Source organism: Dreissena polymorpha, chromosome 10, assembly GCF_020536995.1.
Source record: "Dreissena polymorpha isolate Duluth1 chromosome 10, UMN_Dpol_1.0, whole genome shotgun sequence".
Classification (NCBI taxonomy): Eukaryota; Metazoa; Mollusca; class Bivalvia; order Myida; family Dreissenidae; genus Dreissena; species Dreissena polymorpha.
Genome location: NC_068364.1, coordinates 33,339,260 through 33,361,018, shown reverse-complemented (window position 1 = coordinate 33,361,018; position 21,759 = coordinate 33,339,260). Strand labels below are relative to the sequence as shown.

Genomic DNA, 21,759 nt, shown 5'->3' with positions numbered 1-21,759 from the left:
GTTTTGTTTATTACAGCACTCGCCTGCTGAGTTTGTGAAAACAGACCTTATTGAATTACATAAAATCATTCAGATTTCCATTGTTCTTGTTCTGTTTATTTCAGCAGTAGCCTGCAGAATTTTGAAAACAGACCTAATTAAATTACATAAAACTATTCAGATTTCTATTGTTCTTTTTCTGTTTATTTCAGCAGTCACCTGCGGAGTTTGTGAAAACAGACCTTATCAAACAGCTGCTACAGGAATCCTGGATGCCGAAGATGAACGCGGACAGCGAGTTTGACGACATCATGTGTCAGTTCGTGGCCCTCCTTGATGACAGCAGCAACCCAGTCGTGTTTGCAAGAATGTGCGAGTACCTGATGAAGATATGCACGTAAGCTTAATTGGAAAATTATTTTCCCAATTACACCAGTTTTACTATTTTAAAATACTCACTTCATTAAGTTTTATTTGAGAAATTATCTCGGGGAGGATATGCCTGTATGTTTACCCTGTCATGTAAGCTTAATTTGACAATAATAATGATTTAGCTTGATTGCATGTGAGTACCTAAGATCTTTTTTTAATTATTTTTTTATTATTAGTTTTATTAGAAAAATCATGGCTTGTTTTCACACAAAGGGAGATCAGTGTCCCTCAAACCATCATGGATAGGATTGTCTGCGAGATGGGGTTCATTTTGGACTGCGAGAACGGAGTGGTGAAGAAATATTTTGATATTTAGTATACTGTAACCTTTATGGGTTGTTTTCACACAGGGAGCTCGGTGTCCCACAAACCATCATGAATATGATTGTCGGCAAGATTGGGTCCAATCTGGACAGCGAGAATGGGGCGGTGAAGAAGAACACAATCAAAACTCTGCAGTTCATAGGTCAAGGTCGTCCAGACGTGATGCTACTACTACTGCCACAACTAATCAGTGGCGAGGTGGGTTCCTTTATGGGGTTTTAAGCATTTGCATTAAGTGTCATCCCATATAAAGTTGCACAGACTAACCAGGTGAAACACTTTCCACTTTTTTGAGTGTTTTTTTTTAAGGAAGTCACTGCAAAAGAAATTTCCAGTTCGGGCGGAAAGTGTTGGCCCTGATTTGCCTGTGCAGACTTTACAGGCTAATATGGGACGACTCTGAAGGCACTTGCATTAAGCACTGTTTCTGAAAGTGGGGCTAATTTGAGATGGTTCCAGACTCTGCAGTTCATAGGTCAAGGTTGACCTTTCTTGATGCCACAACTGATCAGTGGCAAGATGTGTGTTATTGTGTTCTTGTTCAATATATTTTAACATTTGGTACATTTAACCATTAAAAAAATTCACATGACAAAAAAACAACATGATTAATTAAAGAAATAATTGAAAATACACATCTTGCATCGTCCCTTATCACAATTGTCTGAATACGAACCTTAATGAGTGAACATGCGGACCTTATAGAAAACATAGGCAATTGTGCGCTCAAAATTAAAGATACAGATTATTTATAAAGATCCATAAACACAGTTATGTTTTGCCCCACATACACTTTAATTTGTGCACGCTCTTTTTTCTTGCTGAATAGCTAAAAGCAAGACGACCACGCTTCAGCACCGCTTATTAATAACATAATGATTATTCATGAGCACTACAAAAGAAATAAAAACCAGCATTTTGTATCTAATTAAATCTATGTTACCAGACCACGTCTTGCGTTGAAATTTTGGCTATTGCTGTAAGAAACACTGATTTGTATGCGCCCGGTAGGGTGGCATACAGCAGTTGAACTGTCCGTCAGTCCGTTTGTCAGTCTGTGCGTCCGTCCGAAAACTTAAACATTGACCAAAACTTTTGCAATATTGAAGATAGCAACTTGATATTTGGCATGCATATGTATCTCATAGAGCTGCACATTTTGAGTGGCGAAAGGTCAAGGTCATCCTTCAAGGTCAAAGATCAAATATATGGCTTCAAAGCAGCGCAGTAGGGGGGACTGTGTTTCTGACAAACACATCTCTTGTTTAATTGTTAACTTTATTTTACACAATATTTTACAATATTTTTGTTGATTTTGAGTGTTTATGGAGCTTTACAACAATGTCTGTGATATGATACAATTTTGTCACTTTAAAGCAATCTTTCCGAAATACTGTCGGTCCTCGGATTTTTCCGATAATAATTTGGAAAATCCGAAAATTATTCTAATATTGCCGGACCTCGTGTCCGGTAATAAAATTATGGCGAAATTTGGAATTCCATAAGCTATTTCCAGAAAAGTTTCAAGGCAAAAGTGTGAATTTACCGAGTTATTTATGAATACTCCAATCATGTAAAACATAAATTCATTGGTTACATTTCTTGAATGACGTACGTGAATATACGGTATCCGAAGATTTTTGCTGCGTCGTGAATGCAAATTACACACTACGTCATCACTATATGAGTAGATTTGCAAAGGGAGAGAATCGATACCATATACTTTTGGTTCCCGTTATATCCGATTAATTTGTAAGCAAGCAGGGCATTAACACAGGTCTTTGTGATCTTCCCGCGATCTGTCAACACCTACAGAGGAGTTCGAAGCGATCTGATAATATCTACACAGGAGTTCGAAGGAAAACAGAGTATCCAGATATATAACTGGTGATTTTGTTTTCATTTTGTTTTTTAATATCTTTAAACGTTTTAATTAAAATTTGGTAAAGGAGCCAAACCAAACTCTCATGATGATCAAACTCAGCACTGCAGATGTTACAGCTCATGACCCTTCAGCAGCTGTAGACAAATGGCTGTTTAGATTCGATGGTTTTATGTAAAATTAAATATTTAATGAGGTTTTTACGTAACAAACTCACACCTACATACAGGACCAACAAAGTTTTCTACCATAATTAAAAAAAAGCATCCAAATAATTCACTCAAAAGCATTGGGATTGACTTTAAGACTAGTATAGTATAGCCTACAACAGCTTAGCAAAAAGATTAAGCATTGTATGCTCATGATACAGGGAGATGGTCTTCGTCGACTTAATTATTAGCGCCCACCCAAGGCTATGACTGACAGGTATCAAGGCTATGACTGACAGGTATCAAGGCTATGACTGACAGGTATCAAGGCTATGACTGACAGGTATCAAGGCTATGACTGACAGGTATCAAGGCTATGACTGACAGGTATCTAACGAAAGAAGATTAATCAGAGGATGTGTCTTCAGTAGAGGATTCAGATATCCAGGATGAAGAGACAAATGCTAAAGAAATCTTGGCAATTCTGAATGATTAAATGCTTGATTTGTGTATTAATCTGATAATATTAAATAAAATATTGTTAAAAATGTACTCTTTGTCTTTCGTCGTCATTATTTACTTTTTGGGCCTGAAATAATCAGTCTGGGCCGGAAATGGCTGCATGATTATAGGACCTCATGGCCGGCAATAAATGATAATTTTGGGAAGGACTGCTTTAAAGATCCAAAAACTGACTGAACTACCTTTAAATTTTGTAAAAACAATAACAGCACTGTCATGTACTCCCTTGTGTGTAGCATCTGTCTATATCTTGATTATGAGACAAACCTCTGATTCCAGGAGCACATCAGAAGGGCCGCAGCAGATGCCATAGCGACCCTTACTGGGGCCAGGGACAAGGAGCAGTTGCTGATTATGCTGGAGTCAATGGGGATCATACATGGGGCCTACAGCAGCAAGGCTGATGAGGTAGGGGCCATAGAAGGGGTCATAAGGTGGGTAATGGGAAATATTAGGCTTAAAGAGACCTTTTCATGTTTTGATAAATTGACTAAATTGAAACAAAGTTGTTTCAGATATGCACATTTTGTTGTAGTTATGTTTTTTGCAAGGAAACAGTTATACTCAAAATTTACCATGCTGTAAAATATTCATAATATATGAATCTTTTGGTGATTTAAAAACCTGAAAATTATCAAGCGTTACAATGCGAAACAGTTGTATTATTTGAAAGTTCAATTGCTATAGTTAAAATGTGTGACATTACACAGATTGCTTATCTTCAGCATAAAATACCTGTAGTAACATGTCAGCACGGATAGCCAAGTTGTTTTAACTCTTCCAGTGCGGAAACCGAATTTTAAAGGCCTTTGCAAACAGTTTGGATCCAGATGAGACGCCACAGAACGTGGGGTCTCATCAGGATCCAAACTGTTTGCTATTCTGATAGCATTCTTTGAAAAAAAATCGAAGAAAATGCTAATTTTAGAAATTCAGCAGACAACATTTTAGGAGATGACAAATTTCCCAGCATGCAAAGGGTTAAGCATTAGACTTTTACCCTAAGGGTCAGTGGTTCAAGCTTAGGTGTGAATTACTTTTTTTTACCTTTATTTAATTGTATTTTGTTTTATACTGCAAATCTTAAGTTAAATTGTTTACATTTATCAATTAAAAGCATTTAGTGACAAACTTAAAAACATGCAGAATTCTGTGAAAAGGTCCCTTTAGTGATACAATTGGGGCAATCAGATAGGGTCATAAAAAATGAAGTGAGTAATGGGAAATAACGGCTTCATGTATACAATTTTGGCCTTTTTAAGGAGGGCTAATACAACATAAGGTGTGTTATTGAAAATCAAGGCTGAATGCATAAAGTTGGGATAGGTTCAAGGAAAATGCATAAATATGGGTAAGTTGATTTATATCCTGGGGACAATAGAGATCATATATGAGGCCTATAGAAGCAAGGTTGAAGAGGGAAGGTCATCAAATAGGGGTAATAAAATGGTATCAGGTGTGTCAAGGGTAATGTTGGCCCTTAAAACTCTTACCTGTGTAAAATGTGATGGTCGCACAAGCCATTATGGATTAAACTCTTTTGTGGTATTTTCTATTTCAAGAAAGTCTTTTCTAAACATGAATTATGAATGTCTATGGGTTGTGACCTTGAACTTCAGTCAGAACTTAATATAAGTACATGTACGTGTCTCATATGCAGATCTTTGTTAAACTAGGTCTCTTGAGTTGTTATCCAATCCACTGAAAGATCCTCCATATTGGGACATATTAAAAGACTGGGTTTATTTGAGACCAAGGTTTTAAACCACACCCATTTTAGCCTCTCAAAGACAAGGGGGTTTTATGCATGTGCATACAGTGTCCTGTAAAATTAGGTCGTTCAGTCCCAAATGGCTAACCAGTGACTACGCTTTCCGCATTATTGGTATTTTTTGTTTAAACGAAGTCTCTTTGCCGCCAAAATCAAGTTTAAGCAGAAATAATAATAGCCTTTGCTACTATTTTTTATTGCTTTTGCTTGAGGAGTATGCTATGTTGGTCCTGGCTGAGCGGTTTGCTAACATCACTGCTTAAAATAGGGCTTAATGCATGTGCGTGAAGTTCTGTTCCAGATAAGCATGTGCAATCCCCACAGGCTTATTAGAGACGACATCCCAGATAAGCATGTTCAATCCCCACAGGCTTATTAGAGAGGACATCCCTGATAAGCATGTGCAATCCCCACAGGCTTATTAGAGACAACATTCCTGATAAGCATGTGCAATCCCCACAGGCTTATTAGAGACGACATCCCTGATAAGCATGTGCAATCCCCACAGGCTTATTAGAGACGACACTAACCCCTTTTATGGTAAGCATGTGCAATCCCCACATGCTTATTAGAGGCGACATCCCAAGTCTTCTTCTTAAAAAAAAACAGTTTAGACATACTGCATTATTATAGGCTAATTTGGGACGAACTTTTATGAATAGGCATAAAACCTTGGTTTCCTTAGTTTAAACCTATTTATTTAAGCTTGATTGCATTTAAAGTACATGTACTTACTACTTATTTGAAACACTCTCGTGTCTGTTTCCTGGGACTAGAATCAGAACTTGGTGTCTATAAGGGAGATCTAAAGAATCGACCCCGTGACCTCCCGGTTGCTCGGCGGATACCATATTGTCAACTATGCCACCGCAACCTTATGATTTTCTGGATGAAGCTTAATTAGATCCCTACTGGTTTCATCGGAGGGGACTTATGGTTTGCGCTCCGTCTGTCTGTCTGTCTGTCACACTTTTCTGGATCCTGCGATAACTTTAAAAGGTCTTAATATTTTTTCATGAAACTTGAAACATGGATAGATGTCAATATGGACATTATGCACGTCATTTCATTTCGTTTCTACGTCAAAAATTCTGGTTGCTATGGCAACAAATAGACTAGAAATACTGCTGAAATGGTGGTTTTCTGTATCCTGCGATAACTTTAAAAGGTCTTAATATTCTTTCATTAAACTTGAAACATGGATATATGGCAATATGGACATTATGCACATCATTTCAATTTGTTCCTACGTCAAAAATTCTGGTTGCTATGGCAACAAATATATAAAAAAAATAATCTGAAAATGGTGGAGTTTCTGACAATGGTGGAGCCGGTAGGGGACTTATATTGCTTGACAATAGTCTTGTTTTTATTGTGTTAACTTCAGGAGCATGGTTTAATCCAAACCCATACTTATTTCATCTGCTTGAACATACTTTTAAACCCAACCCATTTTTAATTGCATCTGCTTCAGGAATACATTATGTCGATCTATGCTGAGCAGTTCTGTCGGTTCACTCATATGGGTTAAACCAAACCCATTCTTATCGCATCTGCTTGGACCTTCATTTAAACCCAATCCATTTTCATTGCGTCTGCTTCAGGAATACGCCATGTCGATCCTTGCTGAGCGGTTTGCTCACACCCCTGAGGACCCCCAGCGTCGCATCAGGATATCTGAATGGGTACAGGACACCACCCCGGGGGTCTTCGACGAAGAGGTGAATTAGTGGGTTTTGATTCTTTTTTATATCGTAATTACATGTTAGTTTAAACCTTTTTATTTTAGTTTGATTGCATCGAAAGCATCGGACTTATTGAAACGCCCTCGAATCCATTTCCTGGACCCAGAGCCAGTACTTGGTGTCTTTTGGGGAAATCTAACAAATGCTCCCATAGTGGGGATCGAACCTTCAACCGACCGGTTGCTAGACAGACACCTTATCCATTACACCACAGTGACTATATGTTATTAAGACCAGAATCTTTTTTTATATAGTTATTTATAAAGACCAGCAGAGTTTTCATTTTATGTTATACCTTTTTATTGAAGCTCGATTGCATTGGCAGCCGAGGGCTTGTTGAAACACTCGAGTCTGTTTCCTGGGTACAGCAAGTACCTGGTGTCTTTTTGGGTGATTTTAAGAACGCTCCCACAACGGGGATTAAACCAATGAACTCCCGGTTGCTAGATGGAGACCATATCCACTATCCCACAGCGACCTATAAATGATTAGTTTTCCTGTCTTTTGTGTATCATAACTAATTTTAATCAGCGGATTTTTCTTTTTGCTGACTCAGATTCAAGTTTTTAAGTCTTCATTTCCAGCTCTAAGATACTAGGGAGCAGCAAACAGCATAAAACCTGAACAGACTGTTCACTTTGCTTCTGGGTGGGAAAGAGTTACAACCATTTAAGAATTCGGCCAGGCCATTTTTGCCTTAAAGGCCACAAATTAGTGGAACCAAGTCCTATTACACTTGTCAATGTAAAACCTTCAAACCCACATTCATGTATGATTGTAACTTATGAAGTCATGAAGTTGAATTTTGTGTAAGCAAATGCTATACACATTTTCCACTGACAGTTTTATAAACTCTATATCGGGAATATTCCAACTTGCTACATATAGGAGCATTCAGGGGGTGGTGGTGTGTGTTGGGGTTTGGAGGGGGTAATTTGTTTTCATACGGTACCAAAAAACACTTGTCTTAAATGGGCAATATTCATTTAGTTCCATATTATCAATTATAATAAAGGTAAAATTCTTTAATATTTTTTAAGATTTGAATTTGTAAATTAATCAATGCCATGATGAGTTTGTTTTATGGTGTTCACAAACCTGTTGGCCGAAACCTATCAGGGTAATAAGAAGCTTGCCTATTAAAAATTGAAACTGTTTTACCATTAACCATATTATCTTAGAATAGGTATAACATATTCACAGCAATCTAACTTTTGCCTGCAAGTGATAAATATCACAATTTGCCCTTTAACTCTTCAGAATGTCTTAATATATATCTTTTATACATGGCTATATTTATGCTCCTGAAGGGGGGCATATAGTTTTTTAACAGTCCGTCAGTCAGTTTGTCATCCGTCCGCCCGAAAACTTTAACATTACCCATAACTTTTGCAATATTGAAGATAGCAACTTGATATTTGGCATGCATGTGTATCTCATGGCTACGAGCTGCACATTTTGCGTGATGAAAGATCAAGGTCATCCTTCAAGGTCAATGGTCAAATATATGGCTTAAAAGCAGTATCGGGCATTGTGTTTCTGACAAATAAATATCAAAATTTGTCAATAAATCTTCTGAATTTGGGAATGGACTCCTGTGTCCCAATTTTTTCACAATAATTTGGTGTTTGATAGCAGAAGAATGCAAAACCTGTGATCAGATCATTTTTAGAGGGAAATTCATGTTTTGTTAGAATTTTCCCTTTTAAAAACCTGTTACTCTAAGTTTTCAGACGCTTGAAAATAAGTTTTTTTTTATGCCCCCGGATTGAAAGATCGGGGGTATATTGTTTTTGGCCTGTCTGTCTGTCATTGTGTCATTGTGTGTGTCCCAAAACTTTAACCAAGGTTAAAGTTTTGCAATAACATTTGCAATATTGCAGATATTGAAGATAGCAACTTGATATTTGGCATGCATGTGTATCTCATGGAGCCGCACATTTTGAGTGGTAAAAAGGTCAAGGTCATTCTTCAAGGTCAAAGGTTAAATTTATGGCTTCAAAGCGGCGCAATAGGGGGCCTTGTATTTCTGACAAACAAATCTCTTGTTTAGTCCTAAAATTTACAAGAGTAGAATTCTAATAATATACCACTGTCTGCAAATTTAGAGTCCTTCATTATAGGGTAAAATATGGGTGTACACAAAATTTATCAAACAATGATTAATTTCTAAAAAAATGAGTGAGTTTAAAAGCTTAGAGTGCCCGAAAACTAAGAACAATTACAGTATAAGAAAAATGATACCTCTACAAAAGTATGCTATTTTGCTTGTTTAGTATTTCTCTTGTTTACATATTAATAATGCTGTTATTATTGTGCTCTTCAGTTGGACGTAGATGAGGTCATGGGCAGGTCAAGGTCACAGAAATCCTCAAACCAGGGAAGGGAACCATCATTCATGTCAGAGGGGAGGGAACTCTCATTCAAATCAGAGGGGAAGTCAGGTGAGCTCCCTTGGATATTTGTTATTATATGTGCAGCTTTCTCTGAAAACAGGGATAAATGCATGTGCGTTAAGTGTCATCCCAGATTAGCCTGTGCATTCAGCTGGCTAATCAAGGATTACAGTTTATGCCTTAACTGTATTTTTATTGAGAGACTGCCTTTAAAGTAAAATACCTGTAAATGCTGAAATGTTGTCCCTGATAGCTCATGCAATTCGCACAGGCTCATCTGGGAAGACATTTAGGCACAGCATTAAGACCCGTTTTCCTAGAACAAGTCTCATATTACAGTGCATGGTTACAACTATACCCTTGGACGTGAATGTCGGTATTTGGTAATATTTGTTGTGTATCTTTTTTGTTTTTCAGATCACCATACTTAATTTTTGTTAGAAGTTTTTGTATTGCTGATAAAAATCAACATTAAAGGAGTGTTGTTGTAGTTGACCTTTTTTCAAATCTTCTTTTCAACTTTTTGTTTAAAAGATTTGTTTTGCTTGAAAAAAAATCAATATAAAGGGATTGTTTTTGTAGTTTACCTTTTTTCAGATCAGGATAATATCTTTTTGTTATAAGATTTTTCTGTTGCAGGAAAAAATCCACATAAATCAAATGTTTTTGGTGGTCTTGTCGTTGGTCGAGACACTTCAGTTGTTGAAGTGCATGACCTGGGAGGTTTTTGTGACGTTATTAGTTATATCAATTTATTTTATGCTTTCCGGTGGTTTAAAGAGCAATATCAGTGAATTAAAACTGATAATTTCACTTTTTCAATCAGTGAAAATTATCAGTGAAAATTATCGATAATTTCCACTTTTTACTGTGAAATGACGTCATTTTTTTACGAAATGACGTCATTATCCCAGCGAAATTCTTTAGTTGAACTCTTTAACAATGTATATAAACTGTGAAAAAAAATCATTAAATAAAAATAATAATAAAAATATCGATTTTAATTCACTCATGATCATAGAAAATATATATTTTCAATAATCCACCGAATCCAACAAATATCCTTTATGTATATATTATGATTGTCGTTCTGGGTAAACTGGGCTTAATGCATCTTTGTAAACTGTTGTCCCAGATTAATGCATCTTTGTAAACTGTTGTCCCAGATTAGCCTGTGAAGTCTGCACAGGCTAATCGGGTAGGTTGCATAGGCTAATCAGGGACAAGTCTGCACAGGTTAATCAGGGACAACAATTGTAGCTTTTCTGGACTTTTTTATTTAATGAAATTTCTATTTAAACAAAAATGCAGTTTAGGCAGCAAGAGTTGTCCTTGGTTAGCCTGTACAGACTGCATTAAGACCCATTTTCCCAGAGCGCACTGCAACTGTAAATGTATATTTGACAAAATCAAATGTAAAAGTGTAGTACCTTTTTAAAAAACAAACCTATCCTGTTACCAGCCCATTGCCTATAATACCTGGGGCCGTATTCACCAAACCTATCCTGTTACCAGCCCATTGCCTATAATACCTGGGGCCGTATTCACCAAACCTATCCTGTTACCAGCCCATTGCCTATAATACCTGGGGCCGTATTCACCAAACCAATCCTGTTACCAGCCCATTGCCTATACTACCTGGGGCCGTATTCACCAAACATATCTTAGACTTAAGTCTTAGAATAAAGAGCATTCTTTTAATTGGAATTTTCAAGATTGGCTTTAATTTTGAGTCAAAATTTGCATTTACCACCAGTCCTGTATCTACAGCATTCTTCATGTAAAACACTGTATTAACCCATTTGTGCCTAGCGTCTAAAAAAAAAGGCCTTGGCAAACAGCGTAGACCCAGATGAGACACCACATGATGCTGTGTCTCATTTGGGTCTGCTCTATTTGCTGAAAGGTATTTCTGTAAGAAATATTCTAAATATAGAAATAAATATACTAGACATCCCTAATTTGGAAAATAAATTGATCCAATTTAGAAGGATTGGAGAGTACACTAGGCATAAATGGGTTAATGACATAATCATCAGTGCTATGTTCTATATGTTCAAACGCTGGAGGTATTTTTCTTGGTTCTAAGTATATTCTTTAAACCTTCCACACTCAGAAGCAAAGTAAAAATGGCTATGTGCAAACAGCATAAAACCAGAACAGCCTGCATGTAACTCGCAGTCTTTTTAGGTTATATGCTGTTTGCTACTCATCATTATCTTAGGGCTGAAAATGAAGTCTTTCAAACTTGAATAAGTTAAGAAAGGACTTAAATTTAATTTGATTTTCTTAAGGACTTCAATTGGGTTCAAATACGTATCTGAGTGGTAAAGGGTTAAGCTAAAGTCTAAGAATGTGTTGCTGAATACAGGGCACTGTTTTGAACTTTCAGTGATAGATATGTGCGAATCAAGTGGTAGAACCACAATGTACGCAGAAATGCCACCTACCCCAGGCTATTCTGAGGAAAACTCCGAATTACTTTTCTCGCGAGGCGTGAGCATGGTTACAAATAAAAGCGCCGATAAATCCGATAAAAGTCGTTACAATGCTAGAATGGAGCTGTTCGATCGTGCAGGGGCATCTGTTGTGCCTAGCGAACGGTTTGAACCACCGACGCCTTCGTCGGATATTGAAAACGATGCATTTATGCTCGAGCGTCGGATACCAGAGGAGTATGATGATAGTGTCAGCCCCTTTATGAAAGACCCGTTTGCCCTTTTTGATGAAGATCAAGTCTTCAGATTCGATCGCGAAGAGCTTGTTAAAGGTGTCGGCAATTCAATGAACAGGGGATTGATGAAAGGCGGAGATTCACCGCAGAAGTCCTTTGAAGATCTGAGATTGAAGGAGCGAAATTTGACGGATTTATCAAGTTTATCGCAGGTGGGGCCCCTCCCGAAATTCATGACAAAGAACAGCCTGTTTCATAACGTTGAGGAAGTGTCGTCTGCTGATAGTGCGATCGGGAGTGGAGCAGTCTCGGTGAGCGAATACGGAGCGTCGCATTTCTCCGAGAAAATGACCATGTCAAATATGTCGCATTTGGATATGCAGAGCTCACGCCATAGTCAGATATCGGATGATATCAATAACATGTTTGATGTGGAACATGTTTCGAATCTCGATTATGAAGGTGAAGTCGATGATTTCTTTTTTGAGACTAATGGTAACAAAAACGTAACACGCATGCAGCATGAATTAGCAGATTTAGAGTTTCAACTGTTGAATGAACTGGAAAATTTAGAAAATATTAAAAATCAGAGTTCAAGTTTGATTCGTGGTAACGTGCATGTACATGTTAACAGCATGGGTTTGCCGTTGTTAGAGAATAACTACCTCGTTGGTTTGGAGACTATTCAGGGATTAGAGACTATCCAGAGTATGGGAATAGAAAGCGAGGAAGAGCATACGAGTCCGCCTGTAAAGGAGGAAGAAAGGGAAAACAGGCCGATTTCTGTGGTAATAACGCCTCGAGGGTCCAACATGGCTACCCCATCAGGTTCTGTGCTAGGTTTTCCAGATATTAAAGTATTTTTTGGTATACCAGTGCATCTGCTGAGAGAATTTTGCGAATTGTTGAGCTTTTATTAACATAGTATGCTTAGCTGATAGCCGTGTTGTCAAAAAAAGCCTGCGCCAATGTTATGTTTGTCTAAGGCTACATGTCCAAGGAATTGCCAGATGTTCTTCACTTGTATTTAATATATGGTATGGGCAAGTCACACTTACTGCTTGAATAACACAATACCATGTTTGGTCAATGACGTATTGAATTTACAGAGGTATAATAGTTTTTTTTAATTTGATTTGTATTTAACTGTTTATAATTTCTAAGTTTTTTCTTTGTCAGCATCTATAATTATTTTGTGCGTTGCTGGGTGTGAAATAACATTGTTTAAAGCATCTATATATTTTGTGCGTTGCTGGGTGTGAAGTAATATTATTAGCATTTAAATATTCTGTACATTGCTGCGTGTGAAATAACATTGTTAGCATTTAAATGTTTTGTACATTGCTGCGTGTGAAATAATATTTTCAACATTTAAATGTTTTGTACATTGCTGGGTGTGTGAAATAACATTTTCAGCATTTCAGCAGTTTTTTTACATTACTGGGTGTGAAATCATATTTTCAGCATCTATATATTTTGTGCTTTGCTCTATGTGAAATAACATTTTCCGAATTAATATACTTTGTGCATTGCTCCATGTGAAATAATATTAACTTATGTTTGCTGTGATAATGTTATTTATTTATAGGTTATAACTGTATAACTTTAATTTAATTATTTTCTTTTTAAATAGCTATAAATTATTTATAAAAAAATGTTTTCTTCTTTCAATTTTCAGATGATTTTTTTTGGAAAAGCAAGATAACTTCTTTATTGAGTTCAACCTTTTTCAATATTTGTTGATTAAATCTAGTACAAAATTTAACCACTCTGAAATAATGTGTTATAATATCTTATTTACCCTTTCCCGCTCAGAAGTAAAGTGAAAATGGCTATAAGCATCCAGCATAACACATAAGCCGCCAGCAAGTAAATCTCAGGCTGTTGAGGTTGTATGCTGTTTGCTGCTTGTATATAAGGGTTGGAAACTAAGCCGTTATAACATGAGCAGCCAGCAAGTCAATCTCAGGCTGTTGAGGTTTTATGCTGTTTGCTGCTTGTATATAAGGGTTGGAAACTAAGCCTTATAACATTTGCAGCCAGCAAGTGACTCTCAGGCTGTTGAGGTGTTATGCTGTTTGCTGCTTGTATATAAGGGTTGAAAACTAAGCCCTTATAACATGAATCTATCAAGAAAGTTCTTTAATTGTATTTGATTTTCCAAGGCACTATAAGCGCATCATAAGGAGTATCTAAAAGGGAAAGGGTTAAATTGAAGAAGGAAATTTACATTATGGGATGTTTTTTATTTTGCAGGCAAAAAGGAGTGGGCTTCAAGAAGCAAGCGCAATGAAACAGGGTATGTACAATAGTCAATGAAACAGGGTATGTTCAATAGTCAATGAAACAGGGTATGTTCAAAAGTCAATGAAACAGGGTATGTTCAATAGTCAACTGAGCCGTGATCTGGGAAAACTGGGTTTAATATATGTGCGTGAAGTGTTGTGCTAGATTAGCCTGTGCAGTTCACACAGGCTTATATGGGACAACACTTTCAGCCTAGCCGGGATTATTGTTTAGAAAAGACGTCCTTTAAACAAACTAATTTCATAAAAGCATATGGTTGTCCCTGATTAGCCTGTATGGACTGCACAGGCTAATCTGGGACAACACTTTATGCACATGCATTTAGCCCAGTTTTCCAAGAACGAGTCTCAAATCATATCGCAAATATTCCTTGTTTCTTCACATGATACACTTGTTAGGTGTTTTTCTGGGTAGAACCAGTACTGGAGTATGTGGTCTAACATATATTGGTGAAAGAGTTGAATATTATTACCAAAGGAGGTAATCATGTGATAGTTCAGATGGCAACGTCCATGCAGAGACTGATATTTTTAACCGTTTTATACCCTTAATTACCTGTATAAAATGTTAAAGAACGTAACCAGCGTTTATTTTGTATTAAAGTTCACTTTATATCTCGACTTTACTACTTGTGAATTTTCTAAGAGGTGCTGTAATAAGGTCATCCAGCTAAAAAAAATTGTAGCGAATACAGTCGAGATTATAGCAAATATTAATACGAAATAAACACTAGTAACTTTGTTGAAATAATAGTGGTAATATTGATGAGTGTGTTACCAGCTGTTATCACCAATTACAGTACTTTACAATGTATTACATACAACCATATGAATCGAGCACCAAATTTTTAATAATAAAGAAAAATGGCAAATCACACAAGTTGCTGCAATTTTGCTATTGCACGATAGATCGAACACATGAATAGTGTTGTATTGATTTATGACCTGCCCCAACTTGTCGTATTGAAAGAGGGTATAAAACTGCACTTAATACATATTAAAGTACAGAATTGTGTTATAATGTGCTGCCATTGTTATCGTTCAGGGCCAGTTTTCGCAGGAAGAAGTTCCAGGACATCGATGGATTCTCCACCATTTCTGACCGCAGCTCTTCCAGCAGAAAAAGTCGAAGAAGTGGCAGGTAAAATGAAATAATGTTTTGTTTTAGAGTTCTACTAGTAGTTAGGTTTATGATGCTGCTAACCAACAATAAAGCTGCATTCTGGTGAACCTTTACATGTGCATTAAGTGTTGTCCCAGATAAGCCTGTGCAGTCAACACAGGCTAATGTAGGACAACACTTTACACTTTTAGGGATTTTTGTATGTAAAAGAAGACTCTTCTTATCAAAAGTCCAGTCTAGGCGGAAAGTTGTGGACAGCAAAAGTCCAGTCTAGGCGGAAAGTTGTGGACAACAAAACTCCAGTCTAGGCAGAAAGTTATGGACAGCAAAAGTCCAGTCAAGGCGGAAAGTTGTGGACAGCAAAAGTCCAGTCTAGGCGGAAAGTTGTGGACAGCAAAAGTCCAGTCAAGGCGGAAAGTTGTGGACAGCAAAAGTTCAGTCAAGGCGGAAAGTTTGGGACAGCAAAAGTCCAGTCAAGGCGGAAAGTTGTGGACAGCAAAAGTTCAGTCAAGGCGGAAAGTTTGGGACAGCAAAAGTCCAGTCAAGGCGGAAAGTTGGGGACAGCAAAAGTCCAGTCAAGGCGGAAAGTTGTGGACAGCAAAAGTTCAGTCTAGGCGGAAAGTTGTGGACAGCAAAAGTCCAGTCTAGGCGAAAAGTTGTGGACAGCAAAGGCTAATCTGGGGACATTTTTAATGCACATGCAATAAGCCCCGTTAACCCAGAATAAGGCTTCACTAGTGGTTAGATGTATTATATCTGGGGACATATTTAATGCACTTGCAATAAGCCCCGTTTACCCAGAATAAGGCTTCACTAGTGGTTAGATGTATTATAATTTGGGGGCATATTTAATGCACATGCAATAAGCCCCATTAACCCAGAATAAGGCTTCACTAGTGGTTAGATGTATTATAATTTGGGGGCATATTTAATGCACATGCAATAAGCCCCGTTAACCCAGAATAAGGCTTCACTAGTTGTTAGATGTATTATAATCTGGGGGCATATTTAATGCACATGCAATAAGCCCCGTTAACCCAGAATAAGGCTTCACTAGTGGTTAGATGTATTATAATCTGGGGACATATTTAATGCACATGCAATAAGCCCCGTTTACCCAGAATAAGGCTTCACTAGTGGCTTGATGTATTATAATCTGGGGACATATTTAATGCACATGCAATAAGCCCCATTTACCCAGAATAAGGCTTCACTAGTGGTTAGATTTGTTATGCAGCTGATAACTTACAATAGACAGTGACCATGGGTTGCAATAATGAGGCTGGGCTCATCAGGCCTGCTAGTCCTATCATAGTCATACTATTAATACTGAAAAAAAACCTGGTTCTGGGAAAACTGGTTTTAATGCATAAGGGGCAACACTTTCTCCCTAAACTGTATTATTGTTCAGAAGGTACATCTTTTAAAAAAAATCCAAAAAAGTAGAAAACGTTTTCCCCGATTATTCTGTGCAGTCTGCACTCTGTGCAAACTGGGATGACCGTTACGCAAATGCATTAAGACCAGTTTTTCCAAAACGATGCTCAAATATTGAGGGATATTGAATTTCAGTAGTAATAAACTATAATCCTTCAGTAAGTTAGTTTATTTTTAACAAGGATTGCTTATCTGAAATCGTCACAGCATAAAGGAAAATGCTGTTTTGAATTTGATTCATTGATTTTTTTAATGGGTAATAATGAAGTTCAAATTTTTAAAATGCTACCATACATTTATGTATGTACACATTTGTGTGTTTCATTTATGCCTTTTTCATAGATTGTTCAAAGTCAAAAAAGCTTTTTCCCCCAACACCACCAGACCCCCCCCCCAATATTTTTTCAATGAAAAAAACACTGTAAAACAACAACAACAAGCTATGTATCTACACATGCATGTTTCATTTGTGCTACTTTCCTAGATTGGGCAATACGAGTCAGGCAGATTTCGTAAGGGCATGGAGTGTTGAAATCCCCTTGCCTATAACACTTCCCAAAAGTGACCCTAACATGACCCTGATCATGTCACCTGTTGGTTACCATGACAACAGCAGAAAAATGCTGACCCCAGATCTTTTCTCCAAAAAACTCTTGCCTATAAATGAAGAGGCTCAGCGGTCCGCTACCTGCCCGCCGGCAGTATTTTACCCAGAATTGAGCAGTTCTAAGAAGATCTTTCAGAAAAATGAGAATTATTCTGTTGCCATGGATGCAATAGAAAGTCTGGTTGCTGAGGAAAGTTCTGCTGAGGTAGGAAATACCCAGGAAACTGTACTGACAGCGAGTACAACAACAGCTGTTGTGGAAAGTTTTAACCCGAGTTTCAATGTGGCGTCAAATAATTCTCCTGCATCTAGTGGAGCCTTGGACAGTTCTCCTGAGTCTGCAGCTAGTGGGAGTGAGTACCGATTGGAAATGACATTGGTTGATGATGAACTGGAAGGTTTGTCAGGAGAAGATCTCGGTGATGAAATTGACACTTCTGATTCTGGTGGGAAAATTTTGAATGATAACGATGACTTATCTGCCAGGTATATCAGTATTGTTGTATGGATTGTTGTTGTTCTCATTGTTTGTTTCATTGTTTCACCTTAAATCTCTTTTGTGTGGTTTTGTGTATTGTTCCGTCTTGAATCCCTTTTGTGAAGTTTGGTGTATTGTTTTGTATTGAATCCCTTTTATGGAATTTGGTGTATAATTTCCCCTTGAATCCCTTTTTTTATGGTTTGATGTATTGCTTCACCTTGAATCCCTTTAATGAGGTTTGGTGTATTGTTTCATCTTCTTGAATCCCTTGAATGCAGTTTGGTGTATTGATTCACCTTAAATCCCTTAAATGAGGTTTGGTGTATTGTTTCACCTTGAATCCCTTTAATGCAGTTTGGTGTATTGATTCACCTTAAATCCCTTAAATGAGGTTTGGTGTATTGTTTCACCTTGAATCCCTTTAATGCAGTTTCGTGTATTGATTCACCTTGAATCCCTTAAATGAGGTTTGGTGTATTGATTCACCTTGAATTCTTGAATGAAGTTTGCTGTAATGTTTCACCTTGAATTCCTTTTCTTGAGGTTTGGTGTATTGTTTCACATTGAATTCCTTTTATGAGGTTTTGTGTATTGTTTCTCCTTGAGGTTTGGTAATCTTGAGACTTTAAAAAATATTCCAATGAGATCTTGTGTTGCCATGTCATGTATCATTTTGTTGTATGCTGTTCCTCTTCATCCACATACCTTATCCTCATTCTGCCGATTTTAAGTTCCAGTTAGGACTATTTGACTATCTGGGATGGATTTTCTGAACTGTAATCTTTCTGCTTTCATTTTGCACATGTTCTGGGTTGTCAACACAGTTTCAACAGTTCCAGCATTGCAACAAGTTGGCTTTATTCACAGAGTGTGTTTGTGTGTATTTTTGAAGTTTATGAAGTCCTTCCGCATTTGAGGCTTCATGGTGTGGGGACCCGGAGTGTGTCCCAGCTTTCCTACTTTATTTACTTACTAGACTTGGTAAAGGTGGGACGAATTTTTAGTTATAGCTACAATATTCAGCTTTTAAATTGTTATTGAAAGATGTTTTTAATTTTTGGTGTGGTCTTGGATATTGGGGGGAAGCTGATTTACCACTAGGAAACCCCACCTGTCCAGTATGGTGACCACTTACCACATCCACATGCTTCCCGGCACCCTTTATTCACTGACGATATTACCGTAATTACTCTATGATTTACCAGGAGGAATCCCCACCTGTCCAGTATGGTGACCACTAACCACATCCACATGCTTCCCGGCACCCTTTATTCACTGACGATATTACCATAATTACTCTACGATTTACCAGGAGGAATCCCCACCTGTCCAGTATGGTGACCACTAACCACATCCACATGCTTCCTGGCACCCTTTATTCACTGACGGTATTACCGTAATTACTCTATGATTTACCAGGAGGAATCCCCACCTGTCCAGTATGGTGACCACATCCACATGCTTCCCGGCACCCTTTATTCACTGACAATATTACCGTAATTACTCTATGATTTACCAGGAGGAATCCCCACCTGTCCAGTATGGTGACCTCTAACCACATCCACATGCTTCCTGGCACCCTTTATTCACTGACGGTATTACCGTAATTACTCTATGATTTACCAGGAGGAAACCTCACCTGTCCAGTATGGTGACCACTAACCACATCCACATGATTCCCGGCACCCTTTATTTACTGACGATATAACCTGTACCAGTAACAACAGTATTGTGAATTGTCAGTGCCTGTGTCTTTACTTGTAGTGTTTCTGTTACTGCTTTGACATTTTTAGTACTTCATTTGTCAATTTCGTCAGTAATTTCAGTACCAATTTCAGCACCTGTTTGAACTCTGCCACTGTTCAAGATTGCCACTTTTACACTTTTGTGCGTTTTCACCAATAAAATCAAGATATTGCTGTGATTTTATTGGAAAATCTTGTTCCCTTTTTTGTTTCATCTACAAAATAATGCATATTATTAATTTATATTTAAAGCAATGTCAATTTTTAACAATAATACAATTTACAATCTTTTCAATATTGTCAATTTAAAGATCAAAATCTCTATTTACAATCTTCAAATTTTAGCAAAGTCATGCTATAAGAGCAAGTTCAATTTACAATCTTTAAATTAAAGCACTGTCATTCTATAATACAAGTTTAATTTACAATCTTTAAATAAAAGCACTGTCATGTAAAAATAAAAATTCACTTTCATTCTGTTAATGAAAGCACTGTAAGGTAAGAATACACATTCAAGCACACGTTGCATCATTCACCATTTAAAACAATGTCTCCGCAATTCTTGCCCGAAGTGAGGCCAGCGATGAAAGCTTCGGGGACCTGCCTGCTCTGCCTCAGAGTGGCGACTCCAAGCGCTCCAAGGGCTCCAGAACAACCACAGTCCCATATCCTCTGTGGTACACATTGTGTTGTATTCGACCATGTGGATCTTTTGTTGTTCAGTGTTTTCAGTGGTCAAATTTGGGCTGAAATCCAGAACAACTACAGTTCCATATCCTCTGCAGTACACAATATGTTGTTGTATTTGACCATATTGACGTTGGGATGTTCAGTGTATTCGGTGGTCAAATTTGGACTGAAATTTGTCCCCATTCCCAATCTCTAAAGGTATATTTTCCCAAATAAATATAGCCCTTAATTCCCAAATAAAGGTTTCAACAAATAATGTAAAAAATCAACATTTGTTGTTAGTTGATTTTCCTACCCAGCTATAGAAGTGCAACCTAAGTAAATATTACATTGAACACACTTTGATTCTCAATTTTTAAGTATTTGTGTGAACAACAAAACAAAACACTTGTTCCCAACTTTAGTAAAAAAGACACAATATTGCCCAATCCAAAGGTCATGACCCCTTTCCCAAAATGTTGTGAAAAAACTGGCTATTGTATTTGTCCATGTGGACTTGTGTTTTCTGTAGTGGTTACATCCTTTGTGGTCATGTTTGATAGTCAAGTTGCTGTTGTATCACAAGTGTGAGTCCTTAATTCACTACAGCAAAAAGGTCCTAACTAAATTGTGTAAAACGTTTTCGTATTCATGAGAACAGACTTTTAAGTCTCATTTCAACTGCCTTTGTCAGTTTTATGACAAATATTTTTAATTATTTTTGTTGAAAATAATGTCTTGCTGGTGTATTTCTTAGCAGTTCAACTGGAAATGACCATAAGACTAGCATCCTCCTACAAACATCTATTTGACAAACAACAGAGTGTTTTATAATGTGCAACTGTTTTACAGAGCATTTCACTATCTTCACAATATGTTTAAACAAAACTTAAAACCTGACACTTACTGTAAAAATGTTGATATTTGTCAGCATTAACCCTTTTCACTCAGAAGCAAAGTGAAAATGGCTATGTGCAAACAGGATAAAACCAGAACAGCTGTGAGTTTATCACAGTCTGTTCAGGTTGTATGCTGTATGCTGCTCATCAGTATCATAGGGTTTGAAATGAAGTCATTAAAACTTGTATCTAGTAAGAAAGATCTTTAGTTAAATTTAACTTTCTAATGGATTTCAAACACGTCAAAATATGTATCTAAGTGATAATGGGTTAAATTTCGTGTTGTTATGCCCCCGGATCGAATGATCTGGGGTATATTGTTTTTGGCCTGTCATTCCGTTACTCTGTCATTCTGTCACTCTGTCATTCTGTCCCAAAACTTTAACCTTGGTCATAACTTTTGCAGTATAATGAAGATAGCAACTTGATATTTGTCATGCATGTGTATCTCATGGAGCTGCACATTTTGAGTGGTCAAGGTCATCCTTCAAGGTCAAAGGTCAAATATATGGCTGCAATGCGGCGCAGTAGGGGGTATTGTGTTTCAAACAAACACACATCTCTTGTTTTTTTAACTACTTAACCTTGACACATATATTCCTGGATTTCTGATTTTGG

At 37.3% G+C, this 21,759-nt stretch overlaps 1 protein-coding gene across 2 annotated transcripts in view; it reads left to right on the top strand.

Annotated features, from left to right (window-relative positions):
• Positions 1–21,759, top strand: part of LOC127847191 (uncharacterized) — a 214,989-nt gene that overhangs the window by 152,512 nt on the left and 40,718 nt on the right. For both annotated transcript variants that reach the window (XM_052378915.1, XM_052378914.1), the window contains exons 33-39: positions 192–376; positions 762–933; positions 3,568–3,696; positions 6,664–6,780; positions 9,131–9,248; positions 14,131–14,173; positions 15,226–15,321. In XM_052378915.1, the coding sequence (XP_052234875.1) occupies positions 192–376; positions 762–933; positions 3,568–3,696; positions 6,664–6,780; positions 9,131–9,248; positions 14,131–14,173; positions 15,226–15,321 (860 nt within the window). The remainder of the gene's footprint in view (positions 1–191; positions 377–761; positions 934–3,567; positions 3,697–6,663; positions 6,781–9,130; positions 9,249–14,130; positions 14,174–15,225; positions 15,322–21,759) is intronic.